Genomic DNA, 19659 nt, shown 5'->3' with positions numbered 1-19659 from the left:
TGGCCTAGCCCTTAAAGTGGTAGCCACTGGCCATTTTAAGCAAACTTGCCACACTATGTGGGCAGATAGATGAGACAAAAGGAAAGAGATGTGACCTGACATCACCAGGATGCACTCCTTCCTCCTGGAACTGTTGGCCATGTTTGCAGTTAAACATGCAGATCTTAGATCGGCCTCTTCATTCATCTCCAGACATACTGGACACTCCAGACTATTAGGGGTGACCACCAGTATGTGGGGGAACATTTGTTCACCAGAGCGCCCCAAGGGATGACGACTAGGTTGAATGGTCATAAACTACTACAAGACCGTTTCAGGCTGGACATAAGGAAGAATTTCTTTACTGTCCAAGCCCGCAAGGTCTGGAACAGCCTGCCACCGGAGGTGGTTCAAGCGCCTACTTTGAACACCTTCAAGAGCAAACTGGATGCTTATCTTGCTGGGATCCTATGACCCCAGCTGACTTCCTGCCCTTTGGGCAGGGGGCTGGACTCGATGATCTTCTGAGGTCCCTTCCAGCCCTAATGTCTATGAAATCTATGAAATCTCCTGAAAGTCTGTCATCCTCATATTGAGGGGCTACCACTGCAACCGTTTCTCAAGCAGGGTGCTGTGGCACCCTGGGATGCCTTAAGATCCTTTCAAGGATGCTGTGGGAAGCAAGGTTAGCACTGTTACATGTGCTAATATGATTCACAGTCCAAACCCAGAGATTTCAAATGGGAATCTCTAGTGCCACCCTGACCTTCTGTGGCCTTGCTGAGTTTTTTGCAGCAGAAGAATTACTTTAGCGTATTTCTGTTGTCAAAAAATGAATCAGAGAATGAGAGAGAAGTCAGGCTGGAAAGGACCTCCACAGGTCCAACCCCCCTACCCAAGGCAGGATCATTCCTATCCAAACCATTCAAAACAGATCCATAATCTAGCCTCTACCATCTGGAGCTCTTGAGTGTTTTGAACAAGCAGGACATTAGCTGCTTTGTTTCCCCTGCTTCACGTATGGCAGGTGAGGGTGTTAGGTTGTCTGTGTTGTGTCGGGATTGAGAGTAGTTTTATGTAGGGTTTAGATTATGGTTGTATGGGATTTTTAAAATGTATTTAACTTGTATCTGAGGCCAAATGAGCCAAAACTAATTCCAAATTCAAGACCCCTGGTCAGTGTTCACCACTGCCCCCCAGCCCCTGGCCAGTGTCTGCAGGAGCTCCTGCTTGCTGCTGCTGCGCTCCCACCGCCACTGTGCCCCCCCGCCACCTGCCAGGGGCACTTTGTTCATGTGGGTGTCCCTGAGTTTTGCTTGCCCTTAGCCATAAGGCCCTTGCAAGGAAGGAAGGGCCTTCCTTGCCCTATGCAAGGGAGACTCCCATTTCCATAAAGTGGACTTAAAGCCACTGCACCTCAGCAGGTACTGAACCATGCCAGAAGAGTTCTCCTCCGAAGTGGTTCAGGAAAACTGCCTTCATTGACACAGATACATGCAGGGGCGATGCGTAGGTGGTGCACCCCATCAGGCTGCACTCCCTGTTTAGCCAGCAAGCAGAGGGGCAGGCGGGAGCAGAGCCGCCAGCAAAAGCCAGCTATTACCGTGAGTGGGATTGGCCCCCTGGGGGACCAGCCCCACAGGCAGTGGGATTAGCTGACTGGTGTCAAGGGGGGAACATGCCCCCCCTGACTCGAGGCACCAGACACCCACAGACACATGGTATTTCCCCTGCCAGGTTAAGAAGCCACTACACTTGTCCTGAGCTGTGAAGAGGCCAAGGAGCGATTACAGCTCCATGGCATGGTTTGGATAGGGGCAGTCCTGCCTCAGGCAGCGGGTTGGACTAGATAGCCTCTGGGGGCCCCTTGCAGCCCTGCTTCTCTGCAACTCTGAAAGCGACGACGTGGCATTTTGTGACCTGGAGTCTGAGCAAGGCTGAGCACCGCCGGTGTGCAAGAGCCCCCCGCCCTGCCACGGGCCAGCCCAGGGAAGGTGCAGGGCCCGGGCCGCCCTCGGGAGGCCAGAAGGGGCCATAGCGCCAGAGCAGCACAGCCCGGCCCTGCGCGCACGCCCCCAGGCCCGGCGGGAGCCAGCCGGCCGGCCGGCCGGGCGGGGCGGGGCGGGGCGGTGCTGCCAGCGCGCGGAGGGGGCGCGGCCGCGGGCCCCGGAGCAGGCGCAGGCGGCGACTTCCGGCCTCTTGCCGCGATGCCCCGGCGGAGCACGCTGCTGCACCTGGCGGCGGGAGGGTGAGTGCGGGCCGGGGCAGAGCGCCTCCGCCCCGTCGCCTCCCCGCAGGCGCAGGCCCGGGCTGGGAGATCCCCCCGCCTCGCCTCGCCCCGCGGGGCTCCGTGCCCCCTCCCAGCCGCCAATTCGTGCCCGTGGAGCGCCCCGCGCGCGGGGACAGGACAGGGCAGGGGCAGCTCCTATCCCTCGGTGCCCAGCCCCCGGGGCCCTGGGCTCTTGACGAAGTCGGGCGCTGGCCACAAAAGCTCGTGCCTCTCTGGCCCACTTAGTCTCCACGTCCTCCTGCCCTGCCTGCGGTCATCCGGGGAGTCCTGGCCACGGGTGTCCTCGGGCGCCCTTCAAGGACTCTTCCCCACCTGCCCCATCTGCGGGCAGAGGGAGAGCCTGGCACATGCCCACCTGGAGTGCGCCGGGCAAAAGCCCCTTTGCCATCTCCTGCTGATGTTGTGGCTGCGCTGCTTCCTACACCTTTTCATTATACACTCCCCATCTGCAGCCACACCAAGTCCTGGGACCTCTGCATCCTAGCCAAGCTCGTGATATATCTGACCAGGAAGGAGGCTGTGGGCAGAGGGATCCCTGGGGACTGTGGGGCCACTGTCCTGGCCCTAGTGCATTCACATCTCTGGACAGAGTTTCCCTGGCCAGTGTCCACTGGCCTCATGGATGCATTCAAGAGCCAGTAGGTGCTGTCTGTTGTGCTTTGGTCTGTGTCCCCCCTTGGTGCATTCATTACGAGCCTTTGGCCTTTACTGCTGTTCCTGCTTTATCTTTTATTTGTCCCGAGCAGTCAGGGATGTGCCTTTAGTGGCCCCCCTCATCAAGTGAGGCTTATAGCTTTATTTGGTGGGCTTTGGCCCACATCTGGAATGACACATCAAAAGGCCTGACTCCAGACACATGTGTGACCCACCACCTCTGTCCCTATTACCATGGGTGGGAGGGGGGTGCTATTTTCCTCAGCAGGTAATTTGCATTTACCTTTGAATCTCCCTCTCCCCAGCATACCCTGACCCTGCTTAGTCTTAATTTGGGAGTACACCCACATCTCCAGTATTCCCTTACAGAGTACACCTTCATGCCTTACCTGTTTCTCACCCTGTTTTTGGAGTGCATCCCCATGTATGACCTTTTTATGCTTCCTGAATGCCTGATAACTCCTACACTTCTGAGCTATAAACCACAATAGTTTATAGCCTAGAAGTGTAGGAAGATCTCCTACACCAGTGATTCTCAATCAGGGTGCCAGGGCACTCTGGGGTACTGCCAGATGTTTTGAAGGGTGCTGTGAGGTGTGAGAAGATAAATGTAGTGTTAGGAGATAAACAGATAAACTAAGCAGATAAGCACAGGATCAGGCTTCTCCCTGTCTGGACTATCCTCCATTCCCACTGCCAGACCCCTCTGCAAGGCAGTAAGCACTGTAATCTATACATTTGTTTTTGAAATTGGGTGCCAGTCAATTCACACAAATTATAGAGGGGTGTCTCGAATCCAAAAAGGTTGAGAACCAGTTATGTCTTCACAGTAGATGGGGACGTAGGTCTCCCGTCCTTTGGCTCAGACTAGCTCTGCTCTTCACCACCTGTGGTAGCTTCGTTTTGACTTCATCTTTTTCCCTCCAGAGGAGGAAGGGATGAACCAGAGATACTTCAGTTCCATATCCACCACACACATCTCCCTTTATCCTCCCTAGCCAGATAGAGTCCAGCACCTCAACATTTGAGACAAGAGGTGACCTTGCTTAATCTCCGGAGGATTATAATTGCACATGTTTCAGTCTCAAAGAGAAGCTGTCAGAAAGCTCTGTCTTTTCCCCTGCCTTGCTGCTTCCAAGCCCCTTCAGTCCAGAGCCCACCTCCTCTGCCATTTCATTTTTGAGCACTGGATCCATCATGTTCTGCACACATCTCATCTGACTTACATGAATTAAAGGGAGGGCACCCTGGGGGCCGACTGAATGAGGTGGGTTGGTTGGTAGGCTGGCGTTTCCATATAGGCTCCCCACATGAATTTGTCTGGAAAGGGGGAGGGATTGGGACCATTTTAGCAGAGTCTATCCAGAGCCACCTGCATGTGTGGAAAGCAGCAAAACCCCTGTGCTTAGTAAAGCTAAGGAAGGAGTTGGCTCAACAGAGGCCATTTTATGTTTACTCCTGTTTGGAGCTCCAACTTGGTTGGCTAGTAATAGAAGGGAGGGTGCTGGAGGGGGTGGGTAGTACCTGTTTTGTTTTTGGCTGTAGGTCTGGGACTGAGGCTTGGGGTGGGGACTAAGAATCAAAAGTCTTGAGTCCTAATCCCAGCTCTACCACCAGTTCTCTTTGCTTGAGCAAATCTCTTCCCATGTCTGTTTCATTTTGCCCTTCTCTGCAAGGGTGTAGGAATGACTGGTCCCAGTTCAGTGGAACGGAGAACCCTAAATAATTACAGTTTACAAAATGTTTTGTGATGTTCCAATTGCTGGTGCTGGCAATAGGTAAAATATTACATGTTCAGATACCCACTTTCTGGTTTCACTCTGTTCCATGACGTGTCATGGGACTTGCCCGCTGGGCTGTGACCAGTGGTGACTCAGTCCAGTGTTCTGTGTCCAGTGGTGGCCAGCAGCAGCTGCTTTAGAGGAAGGAGCAAGGGCTGGCCTAACCTGCACCAAGGGAGCCTGTCCTGCTGATTCCTAGTAGTCAGAAGTAAGACTTTCACCTGGAGCAAGGGAAGTTTCATCCTTTCCAAACTAGATTTTTTGGGTGCAGACAGAAGTGCAGCTAGCTCCCACCTGTAACTCAGATCATTTTCTACAAAGCGTTCTGAGTTATTCCAGACCAAACAGAAGTTCACTGTTGGTTCCAGGGGGGAGGGGAATTTAGCTGGGGGCTGGGAGCCTGGAGCCAGGTTCCCATAGCAATGGCCCTGGCTCAGTGCTTGCTGTTTTCAGAATGTGGAGGAGAGGCAGCGGAGGAAGCTCATTCTTGGGGCTCCCCAGTTGGTGCTGAGGGGTGGGCTGGGTGAACTGGAGTCTCCCCACACCTCAGGGGAGCTCCAGTCCACCCACCCCACCCTCCAGGGGGGCTGAAACCCCCCAGACTGAATTCCGTCTGCTCCCTTTCCCTCTCCCATTCTGAAAACAGTGACAGGCTGGGATCTTCCAGACACAAGTTGCAGAAGATGATACATTTTGAAACATCTTTATCTGATACCTTATGCAATGAGGGGGTCTGATTTTCACCCAATTGACCATTTTTGAAGCTGTCTGCAGCCATGCACTTGTGTTTGGTCACAGCTATAGACTGCTTTCTGTGACCGGATCAGGTGAAAACTGTCACTGCTGTCTGCATCCTTTAATCCTTGTTAATGTAACTATAGGTTCTCATGATCTATAGATATGTGCAACGTCCTTCAAATCCCATTCAGTTCTTGGGCTCAGTGGGTATTTCTATGCCATGGAAAGCTCTGGTTAGGCTGTTCCTGAGTACACCCTTCCCACCCATTATCACTGACATGTTCCAAATTTGCAAATGCAGTGGGGAGGCCACTTTGGGGTGTCTCTCTCCAGCCACTTTTGAGATCTCCATTTCTGGCCTGAGAGTGGGCACAAAGCAGCCTCACTGAGGTACTGCCAGGATTGGAGCATGCATGTGGGTGGGGGTGGGCAGGGCATGCTCGAGAGCAGCCCAGCCAGGCAGAAATGTATCTAGTAGAGGTTGCATCCTAGGCAAAAGACTTGCATCTGGTAGACTGTGCACCCTGGGGCACCAGAATGAAGGCGGGGCGGGGGGGAGGGGGGGGGGCTCAAGGCTCAGCCAAAGCAGGGGCAGAGCACTGCTGCAAGGGTGGGTGTTGCCACCAAGAGTCAGGTTAACCTCTCCTGGCCTCACAACTGCTGCAATTTTATCTGGTGAGCAAGGATCTAAAACCTGTAATTTGATCACAGCTGCAGGGCCAAGGAAGCGTTAGCCTGGCTCTTGGTGACAACACCTGACACCAGGTAATGCCCCACAGAGAGAAGGGGTGTGGGGGGCTAACGAGGGGACTCCTAACCCTGGTCTGCTCTGTGTGCCTAGCGCCTCAAGTCCCCCCGCTTCCATTCCTGCATCCCCCTTTACTGAACACCCAGGTTTTGCGCCCCAGTCACCCATCCTTGGTTACACTACTGCAGCCAGGACACATCACTGATGGACGTATAGACATGCTATCTTGTGCCAGTGAGTTCCACAGGCAGATCCAGGAGGGTGCACTGGAGCACTTTCACTCCCCTTTGATTCTTGTTCTACCCAAAGTTTAAAACCAACTGCCTGGCAGTGGCAGCAGCATTTTTAGTCAAGCAGTGCTGAGGGAGTCAACTGAATTCGTAGCTCATTGTAATCTACCTGATCCCTTCAAAACTTTTCATTACGCGGGTATTAATGACTCTCTCTTCTTTTTAATGGTCTTGAAATTCCACCAATCAAGCTATCCTTTGTTCTGCAGTTCTGCTATCTGTTCGCTGCTTTTGGTAATAGGATCTATTTCATACCCAAGCAAATAGCTTTTAGCTCAGTCCAATGAAGGTATATTTGGTTTTTCTTCAATATTAAACTGAATGATGCAGCCCTAGGCCCCTAGCATATTGGTAAAGCTCTTTCTTAATTTTTAACTGGTTAAAAATATGTGTTGTTCTTATATGTGATGATGCATCTCACCATCTGCACCCACCTTCAAAATTCTAGATCTGCCCATAAATAAATAATAAAATATTTTCCTTTTATTACTTTTGAGTATGCTCATATCATTCCACCTCTTCGTGTTTTTGCATTACATGAGGGTGCAGACAGTTTCATCTTCCCCATACCATTCTTTATTTTGTATGCCATATTCCCTCCCCTCTAAACTAGACAGATACCATTTTTTCAGGGACTTGTATTACATTTTCCCAGTGATGTAACAAACAGTTTACACATTCTGGGCAATGGAGGTAGCTGCCATTCTTATACTTTCTCAAAATCCTCCTGTAGGGCTGGTGCCCCAGTTGCCCACCCATAGATAGGTTACTGCATTTTTGTCCTGTAGAAATGGTTGGTTTGCCCCTCTCAGATCATGCTCAGTTGAGGATTTAGGATTAATATTTTTAATTATTCTTTCATCCCATTCTCCTGGTACAAAAATAAAAAAACCTCACTGCTTGGTAATTCCCAGAATCTGCTTTAACAACTTTTTCAAGGATAGGTAGAACATTTTGTTACTCTCCAAGACAGTAGCTGAGTTTTAATGAAGTTTCTTATTGTTATCAGCTCATCAGCCTCTGTTCTTAATTTTCTCAGAATTCACAAAAGACTAGCTTCTGATGATTTGTTGCTCTTAATTTTATCAATCTGTTCCAGCATGTCCCATTCTGAAGTTTCAGCCTCTGGTAGAGCCTCAGCTTCAGTATACACAAGAGCAGGTCAGGACTTAATGTCTGCAGACTCTTCTTGTAGTGAAGATGCATAAAAAGTCATTACTTTTCGGTAATATCATTATCTTTCTTTACTGTTTCATAGGTTTGAAGGCTAGAAGAGACTAGGAGATTGCCTTTTTTTTTCATCTTCAGCACAACATGGGCCATGGAATTTCACCCAGTTATTCCTGTACCGAGTCCAATAACTTGTGCTTGTCTAAGCCAGGAGTGTCAAACATGGCCAGGTGGCCAGATCTGGCCTGTGGAGCCGTACGATCTGGCCCATGGGTCACTGGACCAACCCCATGCACCAGCCCTGGCCCTGGCTCGCAGCTGCATGCATCATGGGGTCTAGACCTGGTGCCGTGCACCCTGCATGCAGCCCTGGTGGTTGGTCCCAGATGCACATTGCATGTGGCACCCTGCCAGAAGGCCCCTGTGTGCTGACTCAGGCTGGTCTGGACTGAGCTGTGCCAGAACTGAGCTGTGCCGGTCAGTCTCACCTCCATCCTTGGTAAAGTCTTTGAAAAAATTATCAAGGCTCACATTTGTGAGAGCCCGGCAGGGCAAATTATGCTGAGGGGAAACCAGCACGGGTTTGTGGCGGGCAGATCGTGCCTGACCAACCTAGTCTCTTTCTATGACCAGGTTACGAAACGCCTGGACACAGGAGGAGGGGTGGATGTCGTATACTTAGACTTCAGGAAGGCCTTCGATACGGTATCCCACCCCATACTGGTGAACAAGTTAAGAGGCTGTGATGTGGATGACTGCACAGTCCGGTGGGTGGCGAATTGGCTAGAGGGTCGCACCCAAAGAGTCGTGGTAGATGGGTCGGTCTCGACCTGGAAGGGTGTGGGCAGTGGGGTCCCGCAGGGCTCGGTCCTTGGACCGATACTCTTTAATGTCTTCGTCAGCGACTTGGACGAGGGAGTCAAATGTACTCTGTCCAAGTTTGCAGATGACACAAAGCTATGGGGAGAAGTGGACACGCCGGAGGGCAGGGAACAGCTGCAGGCAGACCTGGATAGGTTGGACAAATGGGCAGAAAACAACAGGATGCAGTTCAACAAGGAGAAATGCAAAGTGCTGCACCTAGCGAGGAAAAATGTCCAGCACACCTACAGCCTAGGGAATGACCTGCTGGGTGGCACAGAGGTGGAAAGGGATCTTGGGGTCCTAGTGGACTCCAAGATGAACATGAGCCGGCAGTGTGACGAAGCCATCAGAAAAGCCAATGGCACTTTATCGTGCATCAGCAGATGCATGACGAATAGGTCCAGGGAGGTGATACTTCCCCTCTATAGGGCGCTGGTCAGACCGCAGTTGGAGTACTGCGTGCAATTCTGGGTGCCGCACTTCAAGAAGGATGCGGATAACCTGGAGAGGGTCCAGAGAAGAGCAGCTCGTATGGTCAAGGGCCTGCAGACCAAGCCCTACGAGGAGAGACTAGAGAAACTGGACCTTTTCAGCCTCCGCAAGAGAAGGTTGAGAGGCGACCTTGTGGCTGCCTATAAGTTCATCACGGGGGCACAGAAGGGAATTGGTGAGTATTTATTCACCAAAGTGCCCCCGGGGGTTACAAGAAACAATGGCCACAAGCTAGCAGAGAGCAGATTTAGACTGGACATTAGGAAGAACTTCTTCACAGTTCGAGTGGCCAAGGTCTGGAACGGGCTCCCAAGGGAGGTGGTGCTCTCCCCTACCCTGGGGGTCTTCAAGAGGAGGTTAGATGAGCATCTAGCTGGGGTCATCTAGACCCAGCACTCTTTCCTGCTTATGCAGGGGGTCGGACTCGATGATCTATTGAGGTCCCTTCCGACCCTAACATCTATGAATCTATGAATCTATGAAAGAACCAGCTCAAAGGGCTGGTCTGGCTGGGCATTGCATGCAGTGTGTGCCCTGTGCTAGTCCCCTGAGTTGCATGCAGTGCACGCAGCCAGTCTAACCCCCCATGCCATGTGCAGCTTCTGTGCATGCAGCACACAGAGCTGACACAGGGTACAGGCTGGGCAAGGCCCTGTGGGGACTGCACAGAGGTTGGTCCTCATCCAGCCCTTAGACTGGCCCAGCAACCTTTGTCCAGCCCGCAGAGCTAAATGAGTTTAACACCTGTGGTCTAAGCACACCTCCCAGAAAGGCATCCAGTTCTGATCTCAAAGGGATCAAGAAATGGAGAATCTACTTCTCCCACAGATAGTTTGTCCCAGTGGTTGACTGTTCTCATTGTTTAAAAGATGTGCTTTGTGCTTGATTTCTAATTTGAATTTTTCTGGTTTCAGCTTCCAGTTATTGGTTCTTGTTATGCTTTTCTCCATGAGAGTAAAGAGCCTATTAGTATCCCATGTTTTTAAATCTCTGTTAAGATTTATGCAGTATAATTAAGTTGCTTCTTTGATAGGCTAAAAAATCAAGCTCTTTAAATCACTCATAATGAGTCTCTGGCCTTCAAATTATTTTCGTGGCTCTTTTTTTCCCTTAATTTTTTCAATATCCATTTTAAAATATGGACTCAAGAACAGGATGTGGAGGGTCAGGATTGCTCTCACCAGTGCTGAATACAGAACTAATATTGCCAACCTACACTTCCACTTGTACATCCTTTTTTGCCATAACATTGCACTGTGAGTTCATAGTGACTTGTTCATCTGCTACAACCATAACATGTTTTCCAGAAACCCTGCTTTCCAGGAGACAGCCCCTTCTTTCTGTAGGATTGTTTGTTTCTACATATATAGGCTCACTTTTGACTGATTTAAAACACCATTGTCTGAGTACATCCTGTTAAAACAGTGATCCAGCTTGCTCCATAGGTGTACTTTGTACTTCTTGTTACTTACTGCTCTTCCATTCCTCCTGTCATCCATAAAATGCTGTCTGTGCTGGTTTTATATTTACTCCCAGAGTGTTGATGAAAATATTAAATAGTGTGAGGCTTGAAAACAATCCCCATGGAATTCCTTTAGAAACACTCCTATTTAGTTCCCCAGGGAAAGCTACATTTTAGATGTTGGCCAGTTTTTAATCCATTTAAGATCAGTTAGTATTTAAATAGATTAAATACTAATGGTGTTAAATGGATTAGCATGCATTAGAATCTTAAACAGAATATTGTATGATACTAAGTCAAATGCTTTATAATTTCCAAGTGCATTGCATTTATGTAGCTACCTCTCTTGACAAAACCCAGTCTCTTCTGAAAATTAAAATCAGGTTAGTTTGACAAGACCTGCTTTATTCATAAGACGATGTTGACTGCATTAATTATATCTGTAGCCTTAAATGCTTTATTGATTGGATTCCATTATTTTGTCTGACATCAATCCCAGGCAAAGCAGCAGCCCTTGGATACACACATCATCTTGCATGAACTTTCTTACTAATAGTATAGTATTAGCATTCTTCCAGACCTCTAAACTTTCTAGAGTACTCCAAAGTTTATTAAAAATTAACATCAGTCAGGCAGTGATTTCCTTGGCCAGCTCTTTTGGAACTGTTGGATGCAAGATACCTATGTACCCTGATACAAAACTATTTGTTCTTAGTGTGAAGCAGCATGTTAAATTTAGACCATGTTTAATCTGTGGAATGTTAAGTGATGTTGAAGTTAGATGGTGCTATGTGAGCAGTTGCATATTATAGGCTATTGCTATTTCTTGCCTGCACAGCTCTGACTTGCCACTAAAGGACTGGTGAGCAGGGGCCTGGCTAGTAGGGATGGAGGGGGGAAACTGTGAAGGGGTGATGAGTGTGGTATATCTTTGCTTTTTGGGATGTTCAAAGAATGCATATTGCTTATGTCTACAGAGTAGACTGAAGCTACTTTAACATGAGCTAGGTAGCATGGCCCAGAGTTAAGCCTTGCCTGAAGTGGCTTAATGTTGAGACACTCAGAGAGCATTTAGCATAACTTAATGAGCTTTACCATGTGGATGCTTATGTTTTAAGCGCCCTTAGTATGGTCTTAGCCACGGGTGCTCAATGTTCGGCCTGCAAGCCATAGCATCCGGCCTGCAGGGCTCCCAATGGGTCAGGAAGTTTGGCAGCGGGGGGGCAATGGCAGTTAATACTGACACTCTCCCCTTTTGCCAAATTCCTAAACCTCAAGCCCTGCGTGGCTGGGTTGGTGCCAAGCCACACCCCCTCTGCCCATTTCATGGCTGGGTTGGGGCTGGGCCTCACCCCCACTCACTGTGGCTGGATTGGTGCCAGGTCAAGAACCCTTCTCCACCCACAGGGCCAGATTGGGGCAGTCTGTCCTCCCCCCAGACATGGCTGGATGAGGCCCTGCCACAACTGCCCCAGGTATCAGATCAGGACCAGTGGTCAGATCTGGCCCGCCATCACATGGGGCCCTGCCCATCTAGCCTGCCAGCCAAAGGGCTGAGTACCACTAGTCTAAGTGGAATGCGTAACTCCACCCTTAGTGCTGTTCAAATTTCTCATTAGCTAAATGGATTGCAAAGTGCTTGTTCCTTTTTTGATACAAATACATCATCCTGTATCTTGCAAAATACAGATCAAACACTTCTGCCTTTATTATTCATAACAATTGTACTATTTCCATTTAGCATTGCTGGGATTTTGTTCTTGATTTTATTTTGTTCCTGAACATTGTAAACTTCTTGTGTACCTGTTGGTGCTGGAGTTCCCACTGCTAGTTTCAGAATTTGCCTCTGAACCTTATGGACTGCATTGCTCTCAGCTTTTAGGGATCATCCTTTGAATCCTGTATTTTGTTGCCCATTCAGATGAGTTCTTCAGAGATCCCTGAGCCAAAATTCTCAGCATTATCAGTCCCAGGGTTCTCTTCTGAACCTGACATCAGATCTGTTGCTAAACTGTGTCCAACTCCCTGTGTTCCACAAGCTTTAGCATCTGTAGATTACAATTACAGTTTACTAACCAATGACTCTGAAAGTCATCAGGGCTGCCCAGGCCCTCCAACAGGACTCATTTTTCTAAGTAAAAAATACTACAGAAATTGAGGGCAAGAATGCAGTGCTTCCATGAGTTAGGGTGACCATATTTCCAAGTTTAACTGGGACAGTGCCAGATTTCAGAGGCTGGTCCTGGTTGGCTGTTGAAAATGATAATGGACATCCTGGAAATACAGGGGTGCAGTCTGGTTGGGAGGTGGAACAGGACAGAGTGCTGTGTAGGTGGGTAGGCAGGCATCGCTGCCTGCCCAGCACACCACCCTCCCCCCTCTGACTTGTGAGAGCTCAGCCTCTTGCAAGCCGGCAGGGGAGGCAGTGTCCCAGGTGTCCCAGATTCCTTATGGTTAGCCTAAATAGAGCAGCCTCATGAGCAGATGATATTACCATCTACATTTGTTTTCTTTCTTAGTCTTAACTATTTCAGCTGCCAAACCATCAAGTTTGGTGTTTCATTTCACCCAGTTTCTGCCCCTAGCTTAGAAGTGAAGGACATAAGTGTATTTAGTTACTCTACTTGGGGACTGCACAGATTCTTCTGGGCTTTTCAGAATTTTAGCTATTCCCATTCTGTGCCCCTGCATAGCTCTTTTGATGCCTTTGATCCATCTCTGCTATTCCAGTCCAAAGGCCCTCCCAACACCCAGCTCTAATCTTTTTGACTCATTTTTTCCTTTACCAAGTTAAATGCTTTAGATCAGTGATTCTCAACCAGGGGCTATGGCACCCTGGGGTGCCTTGCAGTCCTTTCAAGAGCACTGCAGGGTGCTACACAGTGTTAGCACTGTTAGGGGTGCAAACATGATGCACAAGATAAACCCAGAGATTTCAAGTAGGAGTCCATAGTGTAAAAACACACAAACCTATTGTGATCTTTCTGAGTTCTTTGCAAACAGAAAAATCTGTTGTTATTCTGTAGTCAAAAAGAGTGAAAACTAAGAGCTGGCATTTTCCAAGGGGTGCCTCAAGGTTTTCGAGGGGTGTCTCGAGTATGAAAAGGTATAGAACTGCTGTTTTAGTTGTCATACTGCCTTCACCTCCCATACACCTCTGGCAGCTTCATTTTCTGGGATCTTGGGTAAGAATTTTACCATTCATGTCCCTTATGGCAGAAAGCAGGGGACAGTGAAGCTAGTCATAAACAGAGACTTAAAAACTATCAGCTCACCCAAGGTCTTGCATTACCAGTTAGTACTGAAGTCAAGAGTCACCCTTTGGAAATTCATCTAGGTAAAACCTTTGAAGCACCAACTGGATGGGTTGTGCAGGCTCAGAGCCCACAGCCAAAGGCACTGAATGCATGAACCCTGGGAACTGAACATAAGGCAGTTTGGTTCCAGTCTGGCTTTAGGTTGTGAGGGGTGCCTGGCCTTGGGAGACTGGAAAAGGAATATGATGCCTTTCCCTTTTTAGGACACCAGTTCCAGTCCAATCATAGGTCATCAGGAAGCAAACGTCATTCATGTCTATTAGGCACAAATAGATGTTCATAGATTTCATAGACATTAGGGCTTGGAAGATCATTGAGTCCAGCCCCCCACCTGAGGGGCAGGAAGTCAGCTGGGGTCATAGGATTCCAGCAACATAAGCATCCAGTTTTCTCTTGAAGGTGTTCAGTGTAGGTGCTTGAAACCAGCTGGGTCAATAGCTGGCTCCTGGCTGTCACAACCCAAGGGTGTGATTTTTGTTTGTGTGCGCTTTGGCACTGCTGAATTATTTCCCGCCACTCGTAGCTTTCTTTGCAGGGTGCATTTCTTAGCTGCAGAAAGGAAATGCACGCTGCAAGGAGTTCCCGCCATTTGTATTTAAATTCGTGCCCCACTATTGGTCAGTTCTAAATTATTCCTACGTGGCGGCTAGTGATTGGCTTGCTAGCCGTATAAAAGGCTTGAGTGGTTTCCGCCCAAGTTGGAGGACTCCACGACTATCAGGAGGAAGAGAACTTCACATCTCGTGAAGATCTCTAAGCGCTGCGGAGCCTATCGGACCCAGCGTGTATCTCAAGAAGGCTATAGGGGTCTGATCAGCCTCTCGCCTCTCCCCGTTGCCGCCTGATCCCTCGACGTGCCCTTCCCTGCGCGCAAAGTTCCACGGAGCCTAGCAAACTTCGTGTGAGTGAATCCAGAGCTCTACCCAGGTTCGAGTCCTGCAGTTTGTTTCTTCCCATCGCCGAAACCCCATTGCGACGTACTCCTGAGGTTTTTGTTCATCTCCCGTCGCCGAAACCCCATTGCGACGTACCCTTACGTTCTGCAGGTTCGAGTTTTTTGTTTTGTTTTGTAACCGCAACTCAAGCAAGTTTTCCTGCCTGCACCGCGACCATCTTCGGTGTAAGTAAAATAATCTTAAATCAACCACTAAGCGTCTGTGCTTAATTCTAGCGTGCCGCCTGTCTTCCCCGACCCGGCGTGTCTGGGCTGCTGGCCACAGCCCGCCGCACGAAAAAAGGGCCTCGGACCGCTCCCGGCCCGCACACTGGCAACTGTTGTTAACTGGCCCCTTAGTTGGCAGCTTCAGCAAAAGTGCAGGACTGACTGGGTCACAGTCTTAAAGGGATTCCTGCCCTGCAAGCTGAGGCTTGTGGTGAATGTGTGATGTGTGAAAGACAGGTTGGCCTGCCACTGCCCAGCAAAAACTATTCTTCAGTGCTGCGGGGGATACAATCTCCAGAAACCAGCAGGTCAGCTCCTGAAATCACCAGGAGACCTTGAAGTGGGACTGGCTGGACTCTGAACTATTTAATCTGGGCAGCTGCAAAAACAAAGGTCACAGGTTTTGAGTTCCCCCATGGACTTAGGACTCAGCTCATCTCTGATGCTGTCACCTGAGGGCAGCTGTCCAGGGAATGTTTGAGCCAATGCATCAGTATGTTAATCAGTGTCAGAACAGGAGGCCTTGTATGATGCAGGCTAGGGCACTGAGACTATGGAAGCATAATGGGGGGTTGAGAGGATCATCAATACTGCTCCCAGTTGCTGAGTAGAAGTAATGCTTACTCACTCTGCTCTCCTGTGACTTTCTCCCTAGATGTGGCGGCACAGCTGGAGCCATCCTGACCTGCCCCCTAGAAGTAGTGAAGACACGTCTACAGTCTTCCTCATTGGCCCTGCGACCCTTGTATTTTTCTGAGGTACAGCTGCAGGGGGTGAGTGCAGGATTAATGCGACCAGCACCTCCTTCCATAGGAGTCCTCAGGCTGCTGAGGTGAGCAGGGAAGGCGGTGACTTCATTTAGCACCAGGAGGGCATTTGGGGACTGGCAAGGAAGCAGGTGGGTGGAGGGGCAACCAGGCTTAGAAGTAACTGGCTGGCTGACATGTGAAAGTGGACAGGTTGAGGAAGAATATAAATGATGGACGTGGGGGTTGGTCTGAAACTTGGGAGATGAAGGCAAGGAGAAGAAAGGGCATCTGGGTGCAAAGTTGTCTCCTTTCGTTTACGTTGTCTCCAGGCTTTGGGAAGCTGGGCAAAGTTTACAACTCTTACTGAATAAACAGGCTGTGAACGCAGCAGATAGGGAAAGCAGAGGGCAGGTGTGGGGAGGGAGCTGAAGAAATAAAAAGGGGAGGAAATTGAGGAAGTGGAGGGAGAGGATGTTAATAGAAACAATGAGAGAGAGAGAGAGATGGAAGAAAGATGCAGAGAATGGGAAGGAGGAGGGGAAAGAGGAGAGAGGCAGGAGGATGGGCAGAGCAAACAGCCTAGTCTCTTTTCTCCTCTGATACCTTCATTCATTCCCTCCCACAGGACCATCCTGGAGAAGGAAGGGATAGGCTCCCTCTTCCGAGGTCTGGGTCCAACCCTTGTTGGGGTTGCCCCATCCAGGTAAGAATCACTTGCTAAGGATGACCCCCCATCCCTTGCAAGAGGTCTCTCCAGTGGTGTAACTAGGGCAGGGTGAACAGGGTAACCAGCCTAGGCACCTTGGTGCGGGGTTGGAGCGGAAGGTTGAGAAAAAACAGCTGCTGCTGGCAGTTGCATGATTGTAATCACACGGCATCCAGAATTCAACACTGCCCGTGTCCCCCATGCCTGGTTTTGTCCCTATTCTGTTGGATCTCCCTAGGCTTCACTCTTCCTGCAGGGCCTTGCCATACCTTCCTAGAGTACCCAGAGCCCAGCACACAGTACAGGCTCCAGGACTGCTAGAGGGTCACTCACTGGAAACCCCTTACCCTGGCTTGTGGGGTTAAACTGACACCTAGTGGTCAAGGGTTATGGTGTCCCAAGTAGCATCAATGCAGAGTCTCTCATGCCGTGCTGTTGTTGCTGTTCCTCCCAGGTGTTTCCTAAACATGGGTGTATTTCTCTCCCCAACCAGAGCTGTATATTTTGCTGCTTATTCTGGAGCTAAGGAGAAGCTCAATGTTATATTTGAACCTGAGTCTAAGAAGGTGCACATGCTCTCAGCGGCCTGCGCAGGTGAGCTGCTCCCCACTCCAGATGACACCAATGGGCCTCTGCTGCCTGCAGTGCCTGTGTGGGATGTGCTTCACCCCAATGTCACTGCTTGAGCCCTATCATTACTTTGCTAACTGATCCTTCTAAAGCAGTTTCTCCTACACCATCCTAGCACAGCTAATTCCGAGGGTTAACAAAACTTAGCAGGAAACAGGTCACCTTCTTAATTTACCTTCACCTTCTTAAAGTAATTGATTTAGACCTTAGCCCCTCAATTACTAAGGGAAAGAAAGCACCCCACAAGGGAAAACAGGCAGGTCATTCAAACCACATACATAACCCCCAGCATCCCAGATTGTTTCCCTGCACATGCTGTCCTTCCTCTCTCTGAAACCCTCCATCTTCAGGAAAGTCTTGCTGATCCTTGTCTCTCACTTCAGCTTCAGCCTCCCTTTTCCTGGTTTCAGGGACTGTGAGCAGGAAGCAGAACTTCAGTGAGAGATGTAGAAAGGAGGATTCCTTGCAAGGCAGGGAGAGCTAAACAGACCCTTCCTTAAAACCTTTCCTTCTCAGGAGACCCCTGAGACCTTCTCAAATTGGCATACTGCAATGGCTTGTTAACCATCATTCAGAGGGGCTATCCAGTGGTTACTCCACATGAGCTCTCAGCACCACCCTGACATCTGCCTTAAGCTCTGATCCTTCCTTTATTCTCACCAGGAGTCACCTCTGCAACACTGACCAACCCCATCTGGCTGGTGAAGACCAGGATGCAGTTGGAAGTCAGGTAAAAGGAGGAAGAAGCCACCTTGTTCACAAGAAGTTAGGGAAGGTGACCAGCTAACAGTACCAGCACTTTTAGCACGTGGTAGAAACCAACAGATATTACTGAGTTTTCACACTCAGTTTTATGGGGTGGCCAGGGGAGGCATAGCCATGGCTCGTATTGGGTGGGTAGTTACTGAGTGAGAGATTCTAATTTTCCACCCCAATTGGTCTCTGCAGGCTAAAGGAGGACACGCGCTGTAATGCCCTCCAGTGTGCCATGCGCGTGTACCGCACTGAGGGCCTGCGGGGATTTTACCGTGGAATAAGTGCCTCCTATGCTGGTGTTTCTGAGACCATGATCCATTTTGTCATCTACGAGGCAATAAAACAGCGGCTGAGGGAGCAGCAGTCACTGCTCTCCCCAGCCCTGGGTCTTCCTACTGACACCCTTGACTTCTTTGGACTGATGGGAGCTGCTGCTGTTTCAAAGACATGCGCTTCATGTATCGCATATCCACATGGTGAGCATAGCCCCTTTGACAGCCCCTACCAGGAAAAGCCAGGCCTGGAGGGCAAATCAATTATTACTGTCTTTCTGTTTCCCCAGAGGTTATCCGGACACGGCTAAGGGAAGAAGGGTCCAGGTATTGCTCCTTTGTGCAGACCCTGCGTCTGGTAGTCCAGGAAGAGGGACTGCTGGCTCTCTACCGAGGACTCCTGGCTCAAATGATCCGCCAGATCCCCAACACGGCTATCACAATGGCTACTTATGAACTGATCATCCACTTGGCCACTAAATTGTAACCACGCATGCCCACATCAGCCCCTTTGAGAGGCTGCTGGATGTAGGCTGAGGATGCAAGGCCTTGGAAATTAGCATGTTCTATTCTTTGGCACTGTACATTGCATAGCAGGGGACCTGGGTGATGCTGAGTGCATTTGCTGCAACATCTGTTTTCTGCTGCCAGGATACAGTGTTCCCATGTCATGGTAGTTTGTGTGTGTGCGGTGTGTTTAACTCCACTGGGCATTGTGCTGCCTCTGGGGTTTCTCAACAGGGACACTAACTTATCTGTGCTCCAAGGTGTCAATGAATATGCCAGACTGTGCACAGCAGGGGGCTCAAAGTGCAAAGTACAAAATCATACAGCTTTAAGAGATAGAAGAAAATACACAAGTATAAATAATGAACCTAGGAGCTCCACTGCTCTTGGGGCTTATGCTTGGCCCTGATGGGTGTGGCTGGACATGTAGCAAATGATGGGGAAAGTAATGTAATCTGAGTGAAATCCTGCACCAGGCAGAGGTCTTCTTCCATCCCTGGGGTCTCTGTAGACTCTTAAGCTTCTGTATTGTCCATTTTCAAGGAGCTCTTCAAGTTTAATTGACAGATTATGCATCCCATGGCACAGTCCTCCATTCAGGTAATCAGGCAGCATCCATAAACTCTAGAGGATTAAAGATGGCCATTCCCTTCTCTCTCCCCACAAAACTATTGAGCAGCTGAGCAGTTAACCCAGCACCCCCTTCCTCATTACTGCAGGAGATGATGGGGGAGTAAGAGAGGCTTTGGGCTGAGAAGGGGACAGCCTGCTCTGGGAAAACTGCTGGCAGCTTGTGTTCCTTTGTCCATTGTCTTGCTTGGATCGGTTCTGGAACATGGGGAGGGAAGGACCTGCAGCATCCTCTCTGCTATTCCCCCCACCAAGAGGCATGGTGACACTAGGGCCAGTAACTGTGACCTGGGATCCTTGTGCCTGTGAATGACCCACTCATAGCGAATACAGGGAGTAGAGATAAGGATTTTTTAAAATTAATGCACTGAGTGTAAAGAAAGGGTTTTTCTTACAGAAAAATGACTGTATTTTAAAGTATTTGAACTGTTTTAGACTGATCTTTTCCCAGCACCCCAGGCT

General features: G+C 49.5%; 1 protein-coding gene across 1 annotated transcript; it reads left to right on the top strand.

Annotated features, from left to right (window-relative positions):
* Positions 1–2121: 2121 nt before the first annotated feature.
* On the top strand, positions 2122–18736 carry LOC102573127 (solute carrier family 25 member 33). Its single transcript, XM_014603958.3, has 7 exons — positions 2122–2227; positions 15603–15779; positions 16322–16399; positions 16896–16996; positions 17696–17762; positions 17981–18264; positions 18351–18736. The coding sequence occupies exons 1-7, from the start codon at positions 2187–2189 to the stop codon at positions 18545–18547; spliced, it is 945 nt and encodes a 314-aa protein (XP_014459444.1). The 5' UTR covers positions 2122–2186; the 3' UTR covers positions 18548–18736.
* Positions 18737–19659: the final 923 nt, after the last annotated feature.

This window comes from Alligator mississippiensis, chromosome 1, assembly GCF_030867095.1.
Source record: "Alligator mississippiensis isolate rAllMis1 chromosome 1, rAllMis1, whole genome shotgun sequence".
NCBI classification, from domain to species: Eukaryota; Metazoa; Chordata; order Crocodylia; family Alligatoridae; genus Alligator; species Alligator mississippiensis.
This window is presented reverse-complemented; position numbering and strand designations above follow the sequence as displayed.